This window comes from Thalassophryne amazonica, chromosome 3, assembly GCF_902500255.1.
Source record: "Thalassophryne amazonica chromosome 3, fThaAma1.1, whole genome shotgun sequence".
In the NCBI taxonomy this organism is placed as follows: domain Eukaryota; kingdom Metazoa; phylum Chordata; class Actinopteri; order Batrachoidiformes; family Batrachoididae; genus Thalassophryne; species Thalassophryne amazonica.
In genome coordinates this window covers 1107034-1134146 of record NC_047105.1, presented here as the reverse complement: position 1 = coordinate 1134146, position 27113 = coordinate 1107034, and the positions used below count along the sequence as shown (strand labels likewise).

At 45.9% G+C, this 27113-nt stretch overlaps 1 protein-coding gene across 2 annotated transcripts; it reads right to left on the bottom strand.

The window, feature by feature from the left end:
• Positions 1-1954: 1954 nt before the first annotated feature.
• On the bottom strand, positions 1955-26798 carry zgc:109913 (regulator of G-protein signaling 9-binding protein). 2 transcript variants are annotated; one of them, XM_034164327.1, is made up of 6 exons: positions 26427-26798; positions 24426-24635; positions 24143-24346; positions 3305-3447; positions 2807-3013; positions 1955-2771 (listed from the first exon to the last, which is right to left on the bottom strand). In XM_034164327.1, the coding sequence occupies exons 2-5, from the start codon at positions 24625-24627 to the stop codon at positions 2849-2851; spliced, it is 714 nt and encodes a 237-aa protein (XP_034020218.1). In that variant the 5' UTR covers positions 24628-24635; positions 26427-26798; the 3' UTR covers positions 1955-2771; positions 2807-2848. The 2 variants fall into 2 exon arrangements, with proteins under 2 accessions (XP_034020218.1, XP_034020208.1); XM_034164317.1 differs by lacking the exon at positions 26427-26798 and having other exon boundaries at positions 1956-2780; positions 2816-3013; positions 24426-24928.
• Between the last annotated feature and the right edge of the window lie 315 nt (positions 26799-27113).

Below are 27113 nucleotides of genomic sequence, written 5' to 3'. Positions count from 1 at the left end.
AAAACTACACTATCCAACAGCCAACGGGACTCAAGATCAAGAGACATCTGTAGATTACAGGCTAAAAAGCTGTTTCATTTTATATTTTAACAATAAATAATTATCAATGATGAAATAAATGATCATTAAAAATGTCCATAAGTCAAAGTCCAAAGACATTTGCACAGGTAGAAGCTCTCCACTTATTGTGCTTAAATTCATATTTTAGAAATGACTCTCCTGATAACAACATTAAAGGCAATTACATATTTTGGCAAAATTACAAGTTGAAATGACTAAAAAAAAAATCAAGAGGTTTATGTCACAGAAATCCTACTTTACAATCACACTGCAGTCATTGTTAAATAATTTCCTGTTGCATTTATAATAAACATTTGTATTTATTTACAGTGTCTGTTTTTCTGGTTGAAATGAGATATAAATAATCTACCAGACTTTAAAAAAAAAATACAAATTTCTATGTTATTTTGTCTAAAAATAAATGTCAGAGGTTCCTTATGTTAAACGGAATTATCTCATCTGAAATAACAGGTGGTTTTAATTTACAGATGAAAGGTTTCTAAAGAACCATTTATTGATTTATTTAACTATTTTAATAACAACTGTTCTAAACTTTTTTTTTTTATCAGTAATCAGAAATTCTGAGGTAACAAACAACAACAAAAAACATTTCCAAGGATTTTTCTTCAGAAAACTGCTCTATAAATGAGCAGTCCTGTGACACGTTTGTTTTGTACAGATCAGTGGTTTCTGTACCAATTTGTTTTGTACAGATCAGTGGTTTCTGTACCGATCCATTTTCTACAGATCAGTGGTTTCTGCACCGATCCGTTTTGTACAGATCAGTGGTTTCTGCCACTAGTCTTCCATGTTTTGGCCTGACGCATCGTTCGTATTGGACAACGAGAAGGTACGTCACAGCTCAGAGCATCGAAAGTTGGATTGGGTTGAACTTTGACCGCGTCAGCCTGCCGACAAGCAGCAATGCGCGTCAGAAGCGTCTGTTTAGCTCGGCTTTTGACGCGACGCATCTGACGCATCTAAGAAGCAACGTATCTCATTGAAAATAATGCTTTTTAGACTGTTTTTTGACACATCTGACGTATTCAGTGTGAAAGGCCCATTAGCTTAGTGAACAAAAAAAAAAAAAAAATCTAGCTGTCGTAGGCTAGCCCACTTACCAGCAATGCAGACAGCACCAGGTTTATCTCCTCCTACATAATAATCATTATGTCAACTTGCCATAAACAAAAATAGATGCATATGTTGTTAATGTCAAGTTGTCATGACAAAGACAACTTCTGCTAATGTCACGTTCAATAATGTGAAGTTGTCATAATCAAGGCAACCCAAAAAATGTCAGCTTGTCATGACAAAAACCGAATGACACTTAAATGACAGCAGTCATAAACATTTATGACATTGACATAATGTTTATGACACATTCATGACTGTGTCATGTAACAGTTATGACAGTGTCATGTCACGATTATGATGGTACCTTCAAGTAAAGTGTTACCAAAAGTTCTATTTTGGTCTCATCTGACCACATGACCTTCTCCCATGCCTCCTCTGGATCATCCAGATGGTCACTGGTGAACTTCAAACAGGCCTGGACATGTTCCCATGGGATAAAAAAGCTTTTTAACCTACCATCCCTGGTTCTCAAGACCAGGCACCTAAGTGGCTCTACTCTACTCTTTTCTACTCTCCTATTTTACTCTTCCTTTTTAGATATTTAGCTATACCTCTGTATACTGGCATAGCTCCACCTTATAATTGGAATATAATATATAAGATATACCTTACTGAATTTTCATGTGCTGGCTTGAGCAGGGGGACCTTGCTGCACTGCAGGATTTTAAACCATGACAGCATCATGTGTTACTAATGTAATCTTTGTGACTGTGGTCCCAGCACTCTTCAGGTCATTGACCAGGTCCTCCTGTGAATACATGCAAATCTTTACTTTATAAAATTGAAGACACTTGTATTTTTATGTGAAGACAAAACTCATGTGGGTTTTCTTCGTGCTCAATTCCACAGGTGAGGTGTAAAAGTCTGGGGTAGAGAGAACTGATTTAACTGCACAGTGAAGCCTATTAAATAATAATAATGATAATAACAGTGTGGCGAGCTGCATGAAAGAAAGAACACAGAGCCAGAGCTTTTGTCTTTTCTGCACTCTGCCACAAGGAGGTTCTGTTATTTTTACATATAACAAGACAGAGGCAATGGCGGTCATCAAACATGACACTTCACACATATGGTAACAACAACATGACACTCAACCAAACTGACTAAACCAACTGAACTACGAAACACAACAAATCAACAACACTGTTAAACCAACATGAACCACAATAACAATGTGTGAATAGAACAAGTGATATGAGGCCATTGGTAGGTTCTAATCCTTAATTCAGCAAACTGGAGTGGATGAAGTCTGAAATAAAAACTTGTCTTAATGTGGGTTAAAGTTACACTTCTAGTTTTAAATTCATGTTTGTTGGCAGGTTTAACTGAAAAATATCACCAGAGGAAAAACTTAGGAGGCTTCACTTCTCCCCAAACTTGATTTCCACACGCCGTCCAACATCCTGTCACTCAGTCAGCACTTCTCATTGGCTGCTACAACTGTCCATCACAAAGTGCCTGCAGTTGTCTGTACAGAGTCCAGGACCTATACCTGGGTGGTTCCTCACAATCTCAGAGCACATTTTTAGGCACACTAAAAAACTGAATGCAGATATACACTAAAGGAGAGTTCTGGTCTGATGTTCTGGCGTTTCCCCACCACGAGACGTCCTTTCTGGACTTGCGGTTTATATCCAGGAGGACTCTCAGCCTACTCTATGCAGCTCAGGCCACAACAGGTAACCCTCCTGTTGGTATGGGAGATGGCATCGAGCTCCATCAGGTCCTCCAGACTGTAGTCCATCTCATCTAGGCCCCGTTGGACCTCAGCACCAGCTGGCTGCGTTGCCTCCACAGACCAGAATGGGACATGAACCTGCAGAACATTGGAAAATGGCATCAAGGATCTGACCTTGAAATCTGTAAACCTCCCGACAAACACTAGCTCATTTAATGGACCTGATGGAAGGGGGCCGTAAAACGGCAGAAAAACATGTAGACCCCGGGGGGGGCTAAATGTGTCCCCTCACACAGAATGCTGACTGAGCTGTTGCACATAATCAAACGAATGAGTTGTACAGTGGTTCAGGTGTGGGTCCTTGTTGGCTGAATCCATCTAATCCAGGTCCCGGGTTGGACTGGAGGAGGTGTTTCTGTTGCGTCTCACCCTCAGCTGCATGTTGCTCAGCATGGACTCCAGTCCTGCGATATCAGTCACCCAAGTCATGTGTGGTTCCTTGTCCAGCAACAACCATGGAGCCTGAACCAGTATCCCTCGTGTTGCTGCGCCCACAACACCATCGACACATCCTGGACACAGAAACCGCTTGAAACATGAAGAAGGCCAACTGCAGCAAACCTCCCCGAGGAAGAAATCTCATTCATGAACACATCATTCAAAGTACAACCGATATGAAAATGCAACAAAACATAAAAAACCCGTTAGTAAGGAATGCGCTGACCTGAGTTCATTGCAAAACATGTCTTAAAGTGTATCAGTATCAGTCACAAATATAACGTTAGTCGTACTATCTATTACCATAAACAAAATACATGCATATTCAGTAAAAATTACACCATAAAAGTAGCACACTGAATAATTTTATCACAGGAATAACCCACTCGGACCGATTTGGATTCTGATTTAGACAGAACCAGTGGGGAGCAGTAGTTGATTCTGGGTCAGCGAGCCCGCGGCTCATTTAGCCAAGATCCGCAGTGCATACAACGTTTAATAAGTGAAATCTTGGCTTATCACTTTGATGAAGTCGGTGTAAACGGCAACCTGCACGAACCGGAGAGGGAGGAGCCGGCTTCGGGGGACGAGTCCTCGCATTTCAGTGATTCCGAGGAGGAAAATGCGGTCAGAGATGTGCGTGACAGCAGGTCCAAAATGGCAAGCATGCCATGGTGCTGATGCGGGCATTGCTCTGTCATGTGAACAGACACGGAGTCATACTGTTGCAAAGAGCATGAACTCATTGCAGACGGCTGCGTAACTTCAACTCCTAATCTTCATGTGTATATGTGTGTGTAAATATATATATATATATATATATATATATATACATATACACTCAACAAAAATATAAATGCAACACTTTTGGTTTTGCTCCCATTTTGTATGAGATGAACTCAAAGATCTAAAACTTTTTCCACATACACAATATCACCATTTCCCTCAAATATTGTTCACAAACCAGTCTAAATCTGTGATAGTGAGCACTTCTCCTTTGCTGAGATAATCCATCCCACCTCACAGGTGTGCCATATCAAGATGCTGATTAGATACCATGATTAGTGCACAGGTGTGCCTTAGACTGCCCACAATAAAAGGCCACTCTGAAAGGTGCAGTTTTATCACACAGCACAATGCCACAGATGTCGCAAGATTTGAGGGAGCGTGCAATTGGCATGCTGACAGCAGGAATGTCAACCAGAGCTGTTGCTCGTGTATTGAATGTTCATTTCTCTACCATAAGCCGTCTCCAAAGGCATTTCAGAGAATTTGGCAGTACATACAACCAGGCTCACAACCGCAGACCACGTGTAACCACACCAGCCCAGGACCTCCACATCCAGCATGTTCACCTCCAAGATCGTCTGAGACCAGCCACTCGGACAGCTGCTGAAACAATCGGTTTGCATAACCAAAGAATTTCTGCACAAACTGTCAGAAACCGTCTCAGGGAAGCTCATCTGCATGCTCGTCATCCTCATCGGGGTCTCGACCTGACTCCAGTTCGTTGTCGTAACCGACTTGAGTGGGCAAATGCTCACATTCGCTGGCGTTTGGCACGTTGGAGAGGTGTTCTCTTCACGGATGAATCCCAGTTCACACTGTCCAGGGCAGATGGCAGACAGCGTGTGTGGCGTCGTGTGGGTGAGCGGTTTTCTGATGTCAATGTTGTGGATCAAGTGGCCCATGGTGGCGGTGGGGTTATGGTATGGGCAGGCGTCTGTTATGGACGAAGAACACAGGTGCATTTTATTGATGGCATTTTGAATGCACAGAGATACCGTGACGAGATCCTGAGGCCCATTATTGTGCCATACATCCAAGAACATCACCTCATGTTGCAGCAGGATAATGCACGGCCCCATGTTGCAAGGATCTGTACACAATTCTTGGAAGCTGAAAATGTCCCAGTTCTTGCATGGCCGGCATACTCACCGGACATGTCACCCATTGAGCATGTTTGGGATGCTCTGGACCAGCGTATACGACAGCGTGTACCAGTTCCTGCCAATATCCAGCAACTTCGCACAGCCATTGAAGAGGAGTGGACCAACATTCCACAGGCCACAATTGACAACCTGATCAACTCTATGTGAAGGAGATGTGTTGCACTGTATGAGGCAAATGGTGGTCACACCAGATACTGACTGGTATCCCCCCCCAATAAAACAAAACTGCACCTTTCAGAGTGGCCTTTTATTGTGGGCAGTCTAAGGCACACCTGTGCACTAATCATGGTATCTAATCAGCATCTTGATATGGCACACCTGTGAGGTGGGATGGATTATCTCAGCAAAGGAGAAGTGCTCACTATCACAGATTTAGACTGGTTTGTGAACAATATTTGAGGGAAATGGTGATATTGTGTATGTGGAAAAAGTTTTAGATCTTTGAGTTCATCTCGTACAAAATGGGAGCAAAACCAAAAGTGTTGTGTTTATATTTTTGTTGAGTGTATATGTATACGTGTGTGTGTATATATATATATATATATATATCAATCAATCAATCAACCTTTTTCTTGTATAGCGCCAAATCACAACAAACAGTTGCCCCAAGGCGCTCCACATTGCAAGGCAAGGCCATACAATAATTATGAAACACAGTCTACGTCTAAAGCAACATAACCAAGGGATGGTCCAGGGTCACCCGATCCAGCCCTAACTATAAGCCTTAGCGAAAAGGAAAGTTTTAAGCCTAATCTTAAAAGTAGAGAGGGTATCTGTCTCCCTGATCTGAATTGGGAGCTGGTTCCACAGGAGAGGAGCCTGAAAGCTGAAGGCTCTGCCTCCCATTCTACTCTTACAAACCCTAGGAACTACAAGTAAGCCCGCAGTCTGAGAGCGAAGCGCTCTAATGGGGTAATATGGTACTATGAGGTCCCTAAGATAAGATGGGACCTGATTATTCAAAACCTTATAAGTAAGAAGAAGAATTTTAAATTCTATTCTAGCATTAACAGGAAGCCAATGAAGGGAGGCCAACACGGGTGAGATATGCTCTCTCCTGCTAGTCCCCGTCAGTACTCTAGCTGCAGCATTCTGAACCAACTGAAGGCTTTTTAGGGAACTTTTAGGACAACCTGATAATAATGAATTACAATAGTCCAGCCTAGAGGAAACAAATGCATGAATTAGTTTTTCAGCATCACTCTGAGACAAGACCTTTCTGATTTTAGAGATATTGCGTAAATGCAAAAAGGCAGTCCTACATATTTGTTTAATATGCGCTTTGAATGACATATCCTGATCAAAAATAACTCCAAGATTTCTCACAGTATTACTAGAGATCAGGGAAATGCCATCCAGAGTAACGATCTGGTTAGACACCATGCTTCTAAGATTTGTGGGGCCAAGTACAATAACTTCAGTTTTATCTGAGTTTAAAAGCAGGAAATTAGAGGTCATCCATGTCTTTATGTCTGTAAGGCAATCCTGCAGTTTAGCTAATTGGTGCGTATCCTCTGGCTTCATGGATAGATAAAGCTGGGTATCATCTGCGTAACAATGAAAATTTAAGCAATACCGTCTAATAATACTGCCCAAGGGAAGCATGTATAAAGTGAATAAAATTGGTCCTAGCACAGAACCTTGTGGAACTCCATAATTAACTTTAGTCTGTGAAGAAGATTCCCCATTTACATGAACAAACTGTAATCTATTAGACAAATATGATTCAAACCACCGCAGCGCAATGCCTTTAATACCTATGACATGCTCTAATCTCTGTAATAAAATTTTATGGTCAACAGTATCAAAAGCAGCACTGAGGTCTAACAGAACAAGCAGAGATAAGTCCACTGTCCGAAGCCATAAGAAGATCATTTGTAACCTTCACTAATGCTGTTTCTGTACTATGATGAATTCTAAAACCTGACTGAAACTCTTAGTATATATATATATATATATATATATATATATATATATATATATATATATTCTGCACAAACTGTTCCTGGAAATGAGCTTTATTGACGACACGATCCGCAGGTACCTCCGTAGACCAGCACCTGAAGCAGAGCTGACGAACAGGCAAGTTCTGTTCAGTTAACTTCAGAACATGTTGAATAAATCTTGACAAACTAGATTTTTAAAAATTAAATCATTTATTTAATTATATTTGGGTAATTTAGCCTGTACATGGCTGGAAGAAAGCACATGAAGATAAAAATTCTGTTAAAATGCTGACTATTACTATATGCAAACAGAAGCACCAGACACTGAACTTGACTTGAACTGCAATAAATATTGATTTTTATTATATTGATTTTTTTTTTAAGTTTATTAATGTTTTAATGATAGCCAACAAATACCAACAGTCACTGTATTTTGTTTAATATTAACAATCACCATGATAATATTACATATTTTATTATAATACAACTTGGTAATATTATATGCAAATATAAATAAAACCACGTTGAGAGACATTATAGAATAAGTACTGGTGAATTGCTGCGATTTCCACTGTGGGGTGTCACCAGTGGTTCTGTTTTCAGTAACTCTCACCAGAGAAATGCACTTGGCCATCATTTTATGGTTGGATGTCTTGTCAGCTGCTTGATAGGTGTTATTAGTAGCTACATCTATACTGTTCATTCATAACCATTCCAGTTTAGTAACATTTATTGTCAAATGTAGGCCTATATAGCGCTATATAGTTACAACATTAAGGAGGTTGTGTTGTGAAGGTGTAGGAACCACAACAGGGGGCGCTAAATGAACAGACAATGGATAAGCCAAACAGTAACAATTTAATGTTGTGAACAACAGAATACAGACAAATACAGTTTTGGTACCACAGACAATTAAATGTTGACTGACGTGTGGGCAGGCTTGAGGATAGGAGACGTCCGTCCTGAACCGAGTCGGATCCCACACGGCCTTCACCGCCAACGGATCTGAAGAACACTGGAGCCGCCAAGTCCTGGATCCCCAGGTGGCCACCGTCTCCAGCTGTCAAACCGGGTACTGCTGGCAGAGACCAGAAACAATTTTGGTGAGTGTGAGTTCGCACACTCAGTAATTCCACCGTCTGTGTTCTTTTGGGAGGGAGCACCTCCACCTCCAGTCACACACTCGTGCAGCTCCTGTCTAACCACTTATCTGGTTGGGGTGTGAAGCGAAGCCGTCGCTGATCACACCAAACGCCAATCCCACAGATAAGGCAACACCACAGGAAAGCGGCTGCAAAGAAGTTCAGACTATTACTCAATGTTTTAGTTCAGCAGAGAAAATTACCTCCAAGGTAGCTGATTTCTCAGTGGGGAGGTGGAGTTGCAGTCCAGCCTTTATGGTGGTGGTGGTGTGATGTGGATGAGTGACAGCTGGTGCTGATGATGGGTGACAGCTGTCACTCCCGGTTGCTATGACACCCTCTCGTGCTTGAAGCCCGCACTTCAAGCAGGGCGCCATCTGGTGGTGGTGGGCCAGCAGTACCTCCTCTTCAGCGGCCCACACAACAGGACCCCCCCCTCAACGGGCGCTTCCTGGCGCCCGAACAGGCTTGTCCAGGTGCCGCCGGTAGAAGTCAGCCAGGAGGGCCGGGTCCACGATGAAGCTCCTCTTCACCCAGGAGCGTTCTTCGGGTCCATACCCCTCCCAGTCCACCAGATACTGGAACCCCCGGCCCTTCCGACGGACGTCCAGGAGCCGGCGCACAGTCCAAGCCGGCTCCCCGTCAATGATCCGGGCAGGCGGCGGCGCCAGTCCAGGGGCACAGAGGGGAGAGGAGTGGCAGGGTTTGAGTCTTGACACATGAAAAACCGGATGTATCCGCAGTGAAGCTGGCAGCTTCAGCTTCACTGCGGCTGGGCTGAGGACTTTTAGGATGGTGAAGGGTCCGATATATCTGTCCTTTAGTTTTTGGGATTCCACTTGTAGGGGAATGTCTTTCGTGGATAGCCAAACCGTCTGCCCGGGCTGATACGTAGGGGCCGGGGCACGCTGGTGGTCTGCATGGGCCTTGGCCCTCGTCCGGGCTTTGAGCAGGGCAGAGCGGGCGGTACGCCACACCCGACGGCACCTTCTCAGATGGGCCTGGACCGAGGGCACCCCGACCTCTCCCTCCACCAACGGAAATAATGGGGGCTGGTACCCCAAACATATCTCGAATGGGGAGAGGCCGGTGGCAGATGACACTTGGCTATTATGAGTGTACTCGATCCAGGCCAGATGGTCACTCCAGGCCGTCGGGTGCGCGGAGGTCACGCAGCAGAGGGCCTGCTCCAACTCCTGATTCATCCGCTCTGCCTGCCCGTTCGTCTGGGGGTGGTACCCGGACGAGAGGCTTACTGTGGCCCCCAGTTCCCTGCAGAAACTCCTCCAGACCTGGGAGGAGAACTGGGGACCACGATCTGAGACAATGTCCAATGGAATTTCATGCAGACACACGACATGGTGGACCAGGAGGTCTGCAGTCTCCTGGGCCGTCGGGAGCTTCAGGAGGGCCACGAAGTGGGCTGCCTTGGAGAACCGGTCCACTATCGTGAGGATGGTTGTCTTGCCCTGGGACGGCGGGAGGCCCGTGACGAAGTCCAGGCCGATGTGAGACCAGGGGCAATGAGGCACGGGCAAAGGCTGGAGGAGACCCTGGGTTCTTTGGTGGTCCGCTTTGCCCCTGGTGCAGGTGGTGCAGGCCTGGACGTACTCCCGGACGTCGGCTTCCAAAGACGCCCACCAGAAGCGCTGCCGGACAACTGCCACGGTTCTTCGCACCCCTGGGTGGCAGGAGAGCTTGGAACCGTGACAGAAGTCCAGGACTGCAGCTCTGGCCTCTGGTGGGACGTACAGTCTGTTCTTGGGGCCGGTCCCCGGGTCCGGGTTCCGTGTCAGGGCCTCCCGGACGGTCTTCTCCACGTCCCAGGTGAGGGTGGCCACGACATTGGACTCGGGGATGATGGTTTTGGTCGGGTCTGACAGCTCGGTCCTGACTTCCTCTTCGTGCACCCGGGACAGGGCGTCAGACCGTTGGTTCTTTGTCCCGGGGCGGTATGTGATCTGAAAGTCAAAACGCCCGAAGAACAGTGACCAGCGGGCTTGCCTGGGGTTCAGACACTTGGCGGTCCGGATGTACTCCAGGTTCCGATGGTCTGTGAAAACCGTGAATGGCTCCGAAGCTCCTTCCAACAGGTGTCTCCACTCCTCCAGAGCCTCCTTCACCGCAAGAAGTTCCCGATTGCCGACGTCATAGTTCCTTTCAGCCGGGGTCAACCTGCGGGAAAAATAGACACAAGGGTGGAGAACCTTGTCGGACTCCCTGCTATGGGACAGCACGGCTCCTATCCCTGAGTCAGAGGCGTCCACTTCGACTATAAACTGGCGACTTGGATCGGGCTGCACCAGAACTGGCGCAGTCGAGAACCGGCGTTTCAACTCCCTAAATGCGGCTTTGCACTGATCCGACCAGGTGAAGGGGACTTTTGTGGAGGTCAGGGCTGTCAGGGGACTAACCACCTGACTATAGCCCTTGATGAACCTCCGGTAAAAATTAGCAAAACCGAGGAACTGTTGCAGTTTCCTACGGTTTGTTGGATGGGGCCAGTCTCTCACCGCCGCTACCTTGGCCGGATCGCGTGCAATGGAGTTTGAGGAGATGATGAACCCCAGGAAGGACAAAGAAGTACGGTGGAACTCGCACTTCTCGCCCTTCACAAACAGCCGGTTCTCCAACAACCGCTGCAGCACCTGACGTACATGCGTAACATGAGTCTCAGGATCCGGGGAAAAGATGAAAATATCATCTAGATATACGAAGACAAACCGATGCAGGAAGTCCCGCAAGACATCGTTTACCAAAGCTTGGAACGTCGCGGGGCGTTTGTGAGGCCGAACGGCATGACCAGGTGCTCAAAGTGACCTAACGGGGTGTTAAATGCCGTCTTCCATTCGTCTCCCTTCCGGATCCAAACCAGGTGGTACGCATTCCTAAGATCCAGTTTTGTGAATATTTGGGCTCCATGCAGGGGCGTGAACACTGAATCTAACAGGGGCAGAGGGTATCGGTTGCGAACCGTGATCTCGTTCAGCCCCCTGTAATCAATGCATGGACGAAGTCCACCATCATTCTTGCCCACAAAAAAGAAACCAGCACCCAATCGGGGAGGTGGAGTTCCGGATCAGCCCGGCAGCTAATGAGTCCCGGATGTAGGTCTCCATTGATTCGCGTTCAGGACGTGAGAGGTTGTACAGCCTACTGGACGGGTACTCAACGCCCGGGATCAAATCAATGGCACAATTGTACGGACGGTGCAGGGGAAGGGTGTGCGTCAGATCCTTGCTGTAAACGTCAGCAAGATCGTGGTACTCACTTGGCACCGCCGTCAGATTGGGAGGGACTTTGACCTCCTCACTAGCTGTCACACCAGGCGACACCGAGGATCCGAGACATTCCCGGTGGCAGGTTTCGCTCCACTGAGCCACAACCCCAGACGGCCAATCAATCCGGGGATTGTGCTTTATCATCCAAGGATAGCCCAAAACCACACGGGAGGTAGAAGGTGTGACATAAAACACAATCTCCTCCCTGTGTGTCACTGGTGGTGTCTGGTGTGTGATTAATGGTAGAAGGGTGCCATCTAGTGCCTGTACCTTCAGAGGCGAAGGTAGAGCCACTAGAGGGAGCCCGACTTCCCTTGCCCATCTGCTGTCCAGCAGATTCCCTTCCGACCCCGTGTCTACCAGTGCTGGGGCGTGAAGGGTCAGATCCCCACTCAGGATCGTAACTGGGATGCGTGCAGATTTACGGGGTTTCCCCGCGTGCGTATTATGGCCCACCCTTAGCCCAGCTTCTAGGGGCAGGCATTGTTGTTTAACCGTTTTGGGCAGTTCCTCTGTAGATGCTCACTCGAGCCACAGAAAAAACACTCCCCGCGGACCAGCCTCCGTTGTCTGAGCTTTGTATTGACTTTAGCCCTGCTCGTGTCCATAGCTTCGTCAGCAGGGGGAGCTGTTGCCACACGAGAGTCACGGGCTGTGGAGCGTGGGGAAGATGGCACCCTTTCGGACCCCGAAGGAAGAGGGACGGCTCGTGCCCGGCCACGGCCCCCGCCCTGCTCCCGACGGTGTTACTCTAATCGGTTATCTAATCGTATAACCAGATCAACAAGCCCATCGAAATCCCGCGGTTCATCCTTAGCCAGTAAATGCTCCTTCAGGACTGGAGACAGTCTGTTTACGAAGGCGGCGCGGAGTGCAACGTTGTTCCAGCCGGACCTCGCAGCCGCGATGCGGAAGTCGACTGCATGCTCCGCTGCACTCCGACGCCCCTGTCTGATTGACAGCAGCAAGTTTGATGCAGATTTGCCTCTATGGGGGTGATCAAAACCTGCTTGAACTCCCTCACAAACCCAGTATACGTCGTTAGGAGCCGTGAATTCTGCTCCCAGAGTGCCGTAGCCCAGGCGCGTGCCTCTCCTCAAAGCAAGTTTATTACGTAAGCCACCCGGCTGGCGTCTGACTCGTACATGACGGGACGCTGTGAAAAGACGAGCGAGCACTGCATTAAGAAGTCCGCGCACGTCTCGACACAGCCTCCGTACGGCTCCGGAGGGCTTATGTAAGCTTGAGGAGATGGTGGGGGGGTTCGTTGAACGACCAGCGGAATGTCTGTCTCAGGCCTCCGGTCAGCGTGAGGAGGTGCTGCAGCAGCGCCCTGACCCTGCGCTTCCACCCGGGCGGTGAGAACCTCCATCCTCCGATTGAGAATCACATTCTGCTCGGTGACTAAGTCCAGCCGAGCAGTGAAAGCGGTCAAGATTCGCTGCAGCTCACCTAACATGCCTCCTGCTGATGCCTGTTCACCTCGCTCTTCCATTGGCTGTTCAAGCGATGGTTGACGCCCCTCGGGATCCATGACGCTGGCCGAGAAATCCTGTTGTGAAGGTGTAGGAACACGGACCCACAACAGGGGGCGCTAAATGAACGGACAATGGATAAGCCAAACAGTAACAATTTAATGTTGTGAAGAGCACAACGGAATACAGACAAATACAGTTTTGGTACCACAGACAATTAAAAGTTGAGTGACGTGTGGGCAGGCTTGAGGGTAGGAGACGTCCGTCTAGAACCGAGCCAGATCCCACACGGCCTTCACCGCCAACGGATCTGAAGAACACCGGAGCCGCCAAGTCCTGGAGCCCCAGGTGGCCACCGTCTCCAGCTGTCAGACCGGGTACTGCTGGCAGAGAACAGAAACAGTTTTGATGAGTGTGAGTTCGCACACTCAGTAATTCCACCGTCTGTGTTCTTTTGGGAGGGAGCACCTCCAATCACACACTCGTGCAGCTCCTGTCTAACCATTTATCTGGTTTGGGTGTGAAGCGAAGCCGTCGCTGATCACACCAAACGCCAATCCCACAGATAAGGCAACACCATAGGAAAACGGCTGCAAAGAAGTTCAGACTATTACTCAATGTTTTAGTTCAGCAGAGAAAATTACCTCCAAGGTAGCTGATTTCTCGGCGGGGAGGTGGAGTTGCAGTCCGGCCTTTATGGTGGTGGTGGTGTGATGTGGATGAGTGACAGCTGGTGCTGATGACGGGTGACAGCTGTCACTCCCGGTTGCTATGACGCCCTCTCCTGCTTGAAGCCCGCACTTCAAGCAGGGCGCCATCTGGTGGTGGTGGGCCAGCAGTACCTCCTCTTCAGCGGCCCACACAACAGGTTAAAGTTTCATTATGTCATTTAAGATAATTGATGATCCAATCCCAGGTCCTTCTGGTCCACACCAATTGACTGGGATAAATGTATTATCTGTCAGTCAGTTACAAGTGAACCACTGCAATGCCCTGCAAACCATTACTTAAAAAGCCATCACTTGACCCAGCTAATTATAGGCCAATCTCCAGCCTTCCTTTTCTCTCAAAAATTCTTGAAAGGGTAGTTGTAAAACAGCTAACTGATCATCTGCAGAGGAATGGTCTATTTGAAGAGTTTCAGTCAGGTTTTAGAATTCATCATAGTACAGAAACAGCATTAGTGAAGGTTACAAATGATCTTCTTATGGCCTCAGACAGTGGACTCATCTCTGTGCTTGTTCTGTTAGACCTCAGTGCTGCTTTTGATACTGTTGACCATAAAATTTTATTACAGAGATTAGAGCATGTCATAGGTATTAAAAGGCACTGCGCTGCGGTGGTTTGAATCATATTTATCTAATAGATTACAATTTGTTCATGTAAATGGGGAATCTTCTTCACAGACTAAGGTTAATTATGGAGTTCCACAAGGTTCTGTGCTAGGACCAATTTTATTCACTTTATACATGCTTCCCTTAGGCAGTATTATTAGACGGCACTGCTTAAATTTTCATTGTTACGCAGATGATACCCAGCTTTAACTATTCATGCAGCCAGAGGACACACAAGTTATTGTACTTGGCCCACAAATCTTAGAAACATGGTGTCTAACCAGATCCTTACTCTGGATGGCATTACCCTGACCTCTAGTAATACTGTGAGAAATCTTGGAGTCATTTTTGATCAGGATATGTCATTCAATGCGCATATTAAACAAATATGTAGGACTGCTTTTTTACATTCGCGCAATATCTCTAAAATTAGAAAGGTCTTGTCTCAGAGTGATGCTGAAAAACTAATTCATGCATTTATTTCCTCTAGGCTGGACTATTGTAATTCATTATTATCAGGTTGTCCTAAAAGTTCCCTGAAAAGCCTTCAGTTAATTCAAAATGCTGCAGCTAGAGTACTGACGGGGACTAGTACTGACGGGGACTAGAAGGAGAGAGCATATCTCACCCATATTGGCCTCTCTTCATTGGCTTCCTGTTAATTCTAGAATAGAATTTAAAATTCTTCTTCTTACTTATAAGGTTTTGAATAATCAGGTCCCATCTTATCTTAGGGACCTCATAGTACCATATCACCCCAATAGAGCGCTTCGCTCTCAGACTGCAGGCTTACTTGTAGTTCCTAGGGTTTGTAAGAGTAGAATGGGAGGCAGAGCCTTCAGCTTTCAGGCTCCTCTTCTGTGGAACCAGCTCCCAATTCAGAGCTCCCAAGGCGCTTTATATTGTAAGGCAAGGCCATACAATAATTACGTAAAAACCCCAACAGTCAAAACGACCCCCTGTGAGCAAGCACTTGGCAACCGTGGGAAGGAAAAACTCCCTTTTAACAGGAAGAAACCTCCAGCAGAACCAGGCTCAGGGAGGGGCAGTCTTCTGCTGGGACTGGTTGGGGCTGAGGGGAGAGAACCAGGAAAAAGACATGCTGTGGAGGGGAGCAGAGATCAATCACTAATGATTAAATGCAGAGTGGTGCATACAGAGCAAAAAGAGAAAGAAACACTCAGTGCATCATGGGAACCCCCCAGCAGTCTAAGTCTATAGCAGCATAACTAAGGGATGGTTCAGGGTCACCTGATCCAGCCCTAACTATAAGCTTTAGCAAAAAGGAAAGTTTTAAGCCTAATCTTAAAAGTAGAGAGGGTGTCTGTCTCCCTGATCTGAATTGGGAGCTGGTTCCACAGGAGAGGAGCCTGAAAGCTGAAGGCTCTGCCTCCCATTCTACTCTTACAAACCCTAGGAACTACAAGTAAGCCTGCAGTCTGAGAGCGAAGCGCTCTATTGGGGTGATATGGTACTATGAGGTCCCTAAGATAAGATGGGACCTGATTATTCAAAACCTTATAAGTAAGAAGAAGAATTTTAAATTCTATTCTAGAATTAACAGGAAGCCAATGAAGAGAGGCCAATATGGGTGAGATATGCTCTCTCCTTCTAGTCCCCGTCAGCACTCTAGCTGCAGCATTTTGAATTAACTGAAGGCTTTTTAGGGAACTTTTAGGACAACCTGATAATAATGAATTACAATAGTTCAGCCTAGAGGAAATAAATGCATGAATTAGTTTTTCAGCATCACTCTGAGACAAGACCTTTCTGATTTTAGAGATATTGCGTAAATGCAAAAAAGCAGTCCTACATATTTGTTTAATATGCGCTTTGAATGACATATCCTGATCAAAAATGACTCCAAGATTTCTCACAGTATTACTAGAGGTCAGGGTAATGCCATCCAGAGTAAGGATCTGGTTAGACACCATGTTTCTAAGATTTGTGGGGCCAAGTACAATAACTTCAGTTTTATCTGAGTTTAAAAGCAGGAAATTAGAGGTCATCCATGTCTTTATGTCTGTAAGACAATCCTGCAGTTTAGCTAATTGGTGTGTGTCCTCTGGCTTCATGGATAGATAAAGCTGGGTATCATCTGCGTAACAATGAAAATTTAAGCAATACCGTCTAATAATACTGCCTAAGGGAAGCATATATAAAGTGAATAAAATTGGTCCTAGCACAGAACCTTGTGGAACTCCATAATTAACTTTAGTCTGTGAAGAAGATTCCCCATTTACATGAACAAATTGTAATCTATTAGACAAATATGATTCAAACCACCGCAGCGCAGTGCCTTTAATACCTATGGCATGCTCTAATCTCTGTAATAAAATTTTATGGTCAACAGTATCAAAAGCAGCACTGAGGTCTAACAGAACAAGCACAGAGATGAGTCCACTGTCCGAGGCCATAAGAAGATCATTTGTAACCTTCACTAATGCTGTTTCTGTACTATGATGAATTCTAAAACCTGACTGACGGAGATTTTTTTTTAATGAAAAAAAAATGAGCCGGCGCGGTAAGGCAGCACAGGAAAAACACCTCTGTGTTGATAACCATTTGTAAAATCCAGGCGGCTTTTGATGGCTTTCAGTGGAGTGAGTATATGAGAAATTGTTTAACAGCTGGGCATGTTCCAACTTGTCCTTAAGGCTTCCAACAGAGGTGTTTTTCCTGTGGCGGAGCGTCGCGGCGGCTGCGTCCCGACGCGCGGACCCGTCCGCACGTCTTTCATTAAAAAAATCTCCTTTAACAGTGGAATAGCCGGATAAAATGCTGAAACCGACTTCTTCTGAAACTTCTCTGTTCTCTCACGACGTCCTGGATCAATAGAGCCTGAAATGTGGAGGTTTTCAGCTTGAAACAGGCTGACGACGGCGCCTGAGAGCGCTGCGCGACGTCTCGCACCGTGGGAAGTCCTTAAAGCGACAGAATCACCTCAAAATCTCTCATCAGCTGTTAAAATTTTCACCGAAAACCAGCTTAATTTTTCGAACCATGTCCACTTCGATGTGTCTCACAGGTTTAGAAAAAAGTTTGATCAAACAAAGTGCCAGTCTCTCAGCAACTTCTCAGACAAAGGAATTCCGACGAGGGGCTGGACGACTCCTCCCACAAGGAGTGCTCACAGGCGAATGACGTCACCGACAGGCGTGGAAAAACTCACGCATGCGCACGAAGGTTCAAGCTTGGCTGATGCAATCATACGTGATTCAAATCCATATAGTTTTTGAAAAAAATAAAAAGGTCAGATCCTTTTCTAACAGACCATATATTTACTGAAGTAGTGTTATTTCGATGTGTGCACTTTTAGTTCCAGCTGTGGCCGCCAGGGGGCTCTGCCAGAATGTATCCATATCCAGAAATATTCACCTGGGGTCACTCTATAACTGTGCCAAGTTTCATGCTTTTAATCCAAAAACACACGATCTTAGCCTTAGCTCCAGCACTAAAAGTGGAAGTAAACATTTTTCAGCAGTAATGTACAAATGTTAATCCCCTCTGAAAATATATACTTTGATATTCTGTTGATTATAAGACCAGTGTTTCATGCTTGAATAAACAGTGTATCAGAACTGCACAGCTGTTTTTCTTGTTGTTTAATGCTGACAAATTATACTGTATTTCTTGTCTTTCTGATGCCTGATTCTGTTTTTTCTCTCTGTTTAAGGTGCAGCTCCATCCAGAGATGGGAGTTGTATTTGTGCTGGAGACCCTCCTGTCCTGTGCACCAACAGCATTTCTTGTATATTCGTTGTGTGAATTGTTCTGTAATTTGTGTCTGTATCATGGCCCAAGCAGAGGGTCACCTTTTTGAGTCTGGTCTGCTTGAGGTTTCTTCCTCAGAGGGAGTTTTTTCTTACCACTGTTGCTCTGGGGGTTAGTAAGGTTAGACCTTACCAGTGTGAAGCACCTTGAGGGAACTCTGCTGTGATTTGGCGCTATATAAATGAACATAAATTGAAATTGAACTGAAATCAGAGGCAACGGAGAACAATGAACAAAACATATATAATGTTGCAATTACAATCAAACATTCTCTTTTTGCCAACATTAGCCTGTATCTTCAGCATATAACTCCCCCCCCCCCCCCAAAAAAAAGGACATCAATTTCATGATGGGCCTTTGAAAGTTGTAACAGCTGACATATATACAATTATATTATTCCCAAACAACAATCATATAAAATTACTTTGACACACAAACTGTTTGACGCATCAAAGAACATCACATCAAAGCTTCTTGATATATAATAACTCTTTTTTTCAGCAGGACCGGCTCACGGCACATTGCTGCTTCACAAGATACAATGAGGAAAATAAGTACTTGACCCCCTGTCAGTTTTGCAACTTTTCCCACCTACAAAGAATGTAGAGGTCTGTAATTTTTATCGTAGGTTCACTTCAACTGTGAGAGACAGAATTTAAAAAAATCCAGAAAATCACATTGTATGATCTTTGAATAATTAATTTGCATTTTATTGCATGAAATAAGTATTTGATCCAACAGAAATACAAACCTTAATATTTGGCACAGAAACCTTTGTTTGCAGTTACAGAACTCAGACGTTTTCTGTACTTCTTGTCCAGGTTTTCACACACTGCAGCAGGGATTTTGGTCCACTCCTCCATACAGATCTTTTCCAGATCTTTCAGGTTTGGAGTTTCAGCTCCCTCCAAAGATTTTCTATTGAGTTCAGGTCTGGAGACTGGCCAGGCCACTCCAGGACCTTGAAATGCTTCTTACAGAGCCCCTCCTTAGTTGCCCTGGCTGTGTGTTTGGGGTCATTGTCATGCTGGAAGACCCAGCCATGACCCATCTTCAAAGCTCTTACTGAGGGAAGGAGGTTGTTTGCCAAAATCTCACAATACATGACCCCATCCATCCTCCCTTCAATACGGTGCAGTCATCCTGTCCCCTTTGCAGAAGAGCACCCCCAGAGTATGATGTTTCCACCCCCATGCTTCACGGTTGGGATGGTTTTCTTGGGGTTTATTGGGATATTTTGGAGGTCCATTGTAACATCCTCTTATCCCGCGCATCCGTTGATTTGAAAGAAGGTATTAACCAGTCATTTAAATTTAAACACAATTACTCTGAGGGCTCATCCACCACTCAGAGATTTATTGAACAGGATTTAAATGTCACAAATTTTGACAGAATTTAAGTTTTACAGAATGAGTGAGATAAACAAAAACATACCCAGAAGTTCTGAGGGTCTGAGGAGCTGCGAGCTTCCAACCAGCAATCTGGTGTCCCAGCAAGCTGACAGCAAAGAGGAACCCTGAACAGTGGGCTGGCATTTAAATTTATACCCTATGCTACTACAACGTCTTTCTGCTAATCTTGGGCGTTGTCCTTCGTCTGGGTGGTCTTGATCCCTCCTTTTCGTGGCATGGTCCTGCCCACACGCACTGTGAAGCCTTCTGATAAGGTTTTCAGGCAACAACTACTAACTGAAAAACTGTCAGCAAGTTACATCACAAGAATGTTTGCACATTTCAAAAACAGCATTCAAACATATAACTCAAAATGTATTTAAACATTTGGATATCGCATGAATTAACCTTAGCGATTGTTTACATGTTTAATAAGCATTAATATTTGTTAATCATTATGCACATATGATTAATGTATCTTTCTTACAGCAACAAGCTCTATTAAAATGTAAATGATCACTTCAAAACATTTGAACACACTCAAACAACACAATATATTCTTAGCTCAACAAAGGATAAAACAGTAAACTGATTCTGAATCGAGAAAGAAGCACAAATGGTTAATATTAAAACATTCAAATAAAACAATATATCCTTCAAGTTGTTCTCATCCTCTAAACATGGTAAGTGGAGTTGATTCCAAAAAGCTCTATTCTGGTCTCATCTGACCACATGACCTTCTCCCATGCCTCCTCTGGATCATCCAGATGGTCACTGGTGAACTTCAAATGGGCCTGGACATGTGCTGGCTTGAGCAGGGGGACCTTGCTGCCCTGCAGGATTTTAAACCATGATAGCATCATGTGTTACTAATGTAATCTTTGTGACTGTGGTCCCAGCTCTCTTCAGGTCATTGACCAGGTCCTCCTGTGTAGTTCTGAGCTTTCTCAGAATCATCCTTACTCCACAAAGTGAGATCTTGCATGGAATCCCAGACCAAGGGAAATTGACAGTCATCTTGTGTTTCTTCCACTTTCTAATAAATAATCATAACTGTTGGGAAAGTGTAGGAACACGGACCCACAACAGGGGGCGCAAATGAACGGACAATGGAGAAAGTCAAATCACAAAGTTTTACTGTTGTGAACTCACACAACAAACACAACAGATTACAAATACAGCAGTAACCGAATTCCAAAGGTGTCGTGTGGGCAGGCTCGACGATAGGAGACGTCTGTCCGAGTCGAACCGGAACCACCCGATCTCCTCTGCCACCGAACCCCGGGGATACTGGAGCCGCCAAGTCCCGAACCCCAGGTGGCCACTGCCTCCGCTCGTCGGATCCGGTACTGCTGGCAAGGAACAGAAACAGTCAGGTGTGGGTGCGGCTGCACCCAGCAACACACAGGGTGGAAACGCCACCTCCACCTCTTGTCAGGAAATTACAGGTGAGTGTAGGAATGTGAGTACTTATCCAAAATACAGTCTCCTGCTGTCTTTTCTCTTTCTGTGTAGAGGCAAAAAGTATTTAATGGTCAAAAGATGATCTGTTTGGCTGGATACGTTACCTCCTTGGTAGAGCGATATCTCGGCAATGAGGTGGAGATGCCGTCCTGCTGATATACCTCCCTGTTGATTGATATCAGCTGTCTCGTCTCAGGTGATGGGTGACAGCTGTCACCCTGGCTGCTCCTGCGAGGCGGCAGCGCCCTCTGGTGCCTGGAGCCCGCACTCCAGACAGGGCGCCCTCTGGTGGTGGTGGGCCAGCAGTACCTCCTCTTCAGCGGCCCACACAACACATAACAGTTGTTGTCTTCTACCAAGCTGCTTGCCTGTTGTCCTGTAGTCCATCCCAGCCTTGTGCAGGTCTCTAGTTTTGTCCCTGGTGTCCTTAGACAGCTCTTTGGTCTTGGCTATGGTGGACAGGTTGGAGTGTGATTGACTGAGTGTGTGAACAGGTGTCTTTTTTATAGGTAACAAGTTCAAACAGGTGAAATTAATACAGGTAAAGAGTGCAGAATAAGAGGGCTTCTTAAAGAAAAATTAACAGGTCTGTGAGAGACAGAATTCTTGCTGGTTGGTAGGTGTTCAAATACTTATTTGCAACAGTAACGTACAAATAAATTATTTTAAAAAAATCATACATTGTGATTTCCGGATTTTTTTTTTTTTTAGATTATGTCTCTCACAGTGGACATGCACCTAAGATGAAAATTTTCAAAATATTTTCAATTTTCAAATACTTATTTTCCTCACTGTATCTCCAGGCCGAAACGCCGGGCTTTGGTGATATGGTCCGCGCTCACAGCCCCTGGCTGTTGGGACATGGAATGTCACCTCGCTGGGGGGGGGGGGAGCCTGAGCTTGTGCGGGAGGTTGAGAGATACCGACTAGAGATAGTCGGGCTCACCTCCACACACAGCTTGGGCTCTGGTACCTGACTCCTGGAGAGGGGCTGGACGCTCCACTTTTCTGGTGTTGCCCACTGGGAGAGGTGGAGAGCTGGGGTCGCATTGCTTACTGCTCCCCAGCTCAGTTGCCATGTGTTCGAGTTCACTCCAGTGAATGAGAGGGTCGCGTCCCTACCCTTCGGGTCCGGGACAGCTCTCTCACTGTTGTCTCGGCCTATGGGCCGAGCGGCAGTGCAGAGTACCCGGCCTTCTTGGAGTCCCTGGGAGAGGTACTAGATAGTGCTCCGACTGGGGACTCCATTGTCCTCCTGGGGGATTTCAACACCCACGTGGACGGCGACAGTTCAGTTGTTGGACTTCTGTGCTAGTCACAGTTTGTCCATCACGAACACCATGTTCGAGCACAAGGGTGTCCATAAGTGCACGTGGCACCAGGACACCTTGAGCCGGAGGTCGATGATCGACTTTGTAGTCGTATCATCTGACCTTCAGCTACATGTCTCGGACACTTGAGTGAAGAGAGGGGCTGAGCTGTCGACCGATCACCACCTGGTGGTGAGTTGGATCCGCTGGGAGAGGAGGAAGCCGGTCAGACCTGGCAGGCCCAAACGTATCGTGAGGGTCTGCTGGGAACGACTGGTGGAACCTTCTGTCAGCGAGGTCTTCAACTCCCACCTCTGGGAGCGCTTCTCTCAGATCCCAGGGGAGGTTGGAGACATGGAGTCCGAGTGGACTATGTTCTCCACCTCCATTGTCGATGCGGCCACTCGTAGCTGTGGTCACAAGGTCTCTGGTGCCTGTTGCGGCAGCAACCCCTGAACCCGGTGGTGGATGCCAGAAGTAAGGGATGCCGTCAAGCTGAAGAAGGAGTCCTACTTGTCTTTGTTGGTAGGTGGGACCCCAGAGGCAGCTGACAGGTACCGGCAGGCCAAGCATGCCGCAGCCCGTGCGGTCGCAGAAGCAAAAACTCGGGTCTGGAAGAAGTTCGGGGAGGCCATGGAGGAGGATTATCGGTCGGCCTCGAAGAAATTCTGGCAAACCATCCAACGCCGCAGGAGGCAGAAGCAGCTCTCCACCCGCACTGTCTACAGTGCGGGTGGAGAGCTGTTGACCCTGACTGGGGATGTTATCAAGTGGTGGAAGGAATACTTCGAGGATCTCCTCAATCCCATCGTCACATCTTCCGAAGAGGAAGCAGAGACTGGGGACTCAGAGGCGGACTCATCCATTACCCAGGCCGAAGTCACCGTTTTGTGTATACAACAGACAAAATCTGTCTTATGTGTAAAACGGACAAAATCCGTCATATGTATGTAACATTAGTTGCAGTCAAGAGGCGCCGAACAATCTACAGGGAATCACCAGCTCCAATTAGTCTTGTATTTCCTTGATTAAAAGCCTGACCTAAAGTTGGGACCTGCCTCATGTAATGACCGGGTCTGAACTTGATCTGATAAAAATAAATGCCTGCCTTAAAAAAATTACATTCAGTCGATGTTAATCTTTAAAAGTTCTCAATCACGTCTTTATGCAATTTACCGCAGGAGCCGCAGCTTTTTATAGATGAATTTGTCCCTGAACGAGCTCCACTTCTTTATACAATCATCAACCTCCAAACCAACAATACCATGCGTTCAATTTCCGCCATGAATTGCAGGTCATTTGAGCATCTTTTTCTGACTCCATGTTGTAAAGGTGGTCATATTTGTGGACTTTCCTGCCAAACGTATTTGATCCACGATCAAAATGTAATCAGCATGTGCACTGAAAAACTATTAGAATATGACAGGAGAGGAAGGAGTGAAAACATATAAGTGTAAATCACAGCCTTTGCGGTGTCCATTGTTTATCAGGTGCACGTCAGGCTGTAGAGTGGGTTCGCACCCCTGCAGAGGGCTGTGATCTAAAGCAGTTGTCCTACAGTTCAGGCAGCGTTTGGTTAATAATCGCCGGTTTTGAATAAACATTGGGATTTTTGCTTTTGTCCGGTGAGTGCGAATATCCGGTTTATATGATCACAGTTTAAGCAAGTTTTACTGTACTGAATAAGGCAGCAAGTTCACCTGTGCTGACGAGTGAACGGCGGTGGTTTATGTGCATCAGTGGAAACTGTCCAATCAGACTGCTGGATTTCTGCAGGTCAGACAGGAAGGTCTCCAGCAGAGACACAAAAAGAACCCACAACCGCTCCAAGCTCTGTCTGTCCTCTGAAGTGCTGGGGGCAGAGTTACAGTCTGACAGCAGATTGACGAGACACCCGGACAGACCTAAAGACACACCGACAGGAAAGGGGAGGAGTCAGAGTCCTGGTTATGACATGGTGATGACAGTTAACTGAAGTCTGACATGTGCAGGTGCGACATGCGAGCATGCTCATCTCATCCATTTCCTCTCGCAGGAAACTGCAGTCCGCTGAGCTGCCGAGTGACGCCACCAGCTGCTGGAAACAGGAAGTGACCCTGCTGAGGGCTTCAAGAACTTGTTCGCATTCCTGCTGCTGCCTCCGTCGTGCTGCCAGTCCCGTCACGGAACGCTGCCATCGACTCATTCCAGCGCCTGACACAAACATCACATCAACTTCACACAGGAAACATCAACACCCGCGTGAGCATCAGCAGCCAGAAGCAACATAGGCGGGTCTTTGGCCAAAGATGAGCTACTGAAAACTGATTGGCTGTTTGTGGGGCATTTTGGTCAGCCAGCCAATGGGCACTTTGGATTATGAATTAAATGGATTGAAGAACCTCCCACTTTACATTTCAGATGTCTTTTAAAATGTTTGAATGTTTCATTTAGATTGTGCACCAGTGTCACATCAAGAGCGCGGCGGTGTTCTGTGTCCACGGACTGCAGCTGGTCCTCCAGCCTTCACATGGCCCTTTTGGTGGTGGGGGGGGGGGGGGGGGGGGCTGTAGTGGGTTTAACACTTCAGTCACCAGGAAAGTTTCCAGTAACCTCGACACCGAAAAAGATTCCATGCTCTGCGGGAGGAATTGCTGCAGCCTTCCTCTAGAGCGCAGCACCTGATGATGGGATGGAAAAGATGAAGCCACAGCAGAGCACGAAAGCTTTTCTCTTTGGAGGGAGGTGACTGGTGTGGCACTCTGGGATCCAGGTCCACACCTGAGGTGGCCCATGGGGGCGGAGGGGTTGTTACCTAGCACATCCTTCGTCTGATCACTGACCGTCTTTTCCCGTGCTGTCAACGCTGCGGTGGCTGCTTGACAGGGTTTTCTATATATTATCAATATTATTATCAAATATTAATGTCTTTACTTTGATTGTTAATGCCTTTACTTTGACGTGCTACATTTGATCTTGTTTTTGATTCTGTTCTCTATGTTTCATATATAGATATATGCATGTGTGAGAGTTCATGCACCATTATTCTTTTAAATAATCACTCATTGTCAAAGCAGAAATATACACTGAACTGTTCAGGTAATCAATTAAAACTGCTCCCACGAGAATGTAACATTTGATCTTTGACTTAGTGACTGCAGACTGTTTTGCTAGAGCTATGTTTTTGCTGAGCACAGATGTACATTTTAGTTGATGAGTCGCCTTGAGCAGAGAACAGCACAGCCTATACACTGTTCCAGGCTGGCGCTGTAATGTTTCAATTTGAAGTGATACAAATATCAACTGACTGAAAAAAAACACAGCTGTGCTTTTGAATATGTCTGTGTGGAACTTGCTTCAAATAAATCCAGGAGCAGAGTGGGCGGACCCTTCAGAGCGGACGAGGACGAGTTTTGACAAAGGGTCATCTTTTCTCTCCTGATCAGGAAATTAAATTCAGTCTTGCGTAATTACTCTTTGTGTAGCTAACTGAGTTGCTCTTTTACAGATTTCAACCCTGACACTGCACTGCCTGAGGTGCGATGGCCCAGAGGTGTTGGAGAAGCTGTTCTTAATCTCTGTTTCAATCTGGAGACAGAGTGGTTGAAAGGACTTGTCACGATCCGGAAAGGAGTACCCATGTCTGCCTGATGGGTTCTATGCAGACCTCACAGTGGTTCCACGGTGCGGCGGCTGCAGCGATGCCGGCGGAGCACACGCTGACCTGATTGTGCACAGAACTCTAAGGAGACCCATCACTGCGCCAAAAACCACCTCATGTCCAAGAAGACTATCGTCTTTCAGCGACTGACCACTGCAGTTCATCTGTCAGCAAAAGGTGCCGTTCGTGTCCAGCAGAGAATTTAAGATACTCTGAATAATCAAGTTTAAACATTTAACAGTTTTTATTTCACAAATGACACATTTAATTTTAAATCCCAGGACATCTTTTTCTTTTGTTTTTTTAACTGAAACATTTATTAGGAGAAAAACTGTAACACTCACCTGACTAAATGTCCAATCAAAGTCCTCCACAGGTTGTCCACAGCTCTGTGTGAAGATGTCCACAGGTGAGCTTGTCCTTCAGCCTGCTCAACCTCCTTCAGACGCCACAAACCCCGCCCACCTCACTGCTGTTTTTAATTATTCTGAAACAGCTGAGACCTGGACCCGAGAGAGTCCACCAGCAGAGCACCAATCAGAAGTGTTTATTTTTAGAAAGCTTGTCAAGCTTTTTCCATCCAACACCTGTCCTGCTGACTGTTCAAAGAAACAAGTGGATCATCTGCAAACTGTTTTAATGTCAACACAAAAACAAGACACGATTGAAAATGTAGCAGCTGACTGCATAACAAGGTTAACCATGCTAATGGTTATAATAATAATTAATATAATAATAATAAAATGGTCAACAGCAATAACGACGCTAACGGAGTCAACAGCAATAACGACGCTAACAAAGTCCAGTGTTAGCGTGGGAGTGAAGACATTAATAAATTGCTGATAAAGCTAATGGTGCTGACAGAGTCAACAACAGATTTGCACTTTGCAAAGACCGTGAGCCCAAAGTTGGGACATTTCAGACCACACCAATTCCAATGAAGTTGGGACGTTGTGTAAAATGTAAATAAAAACAGAATACAATGATCTGCAAATCCTCTTCAACCTATATTCAACTGAATACACCACAAA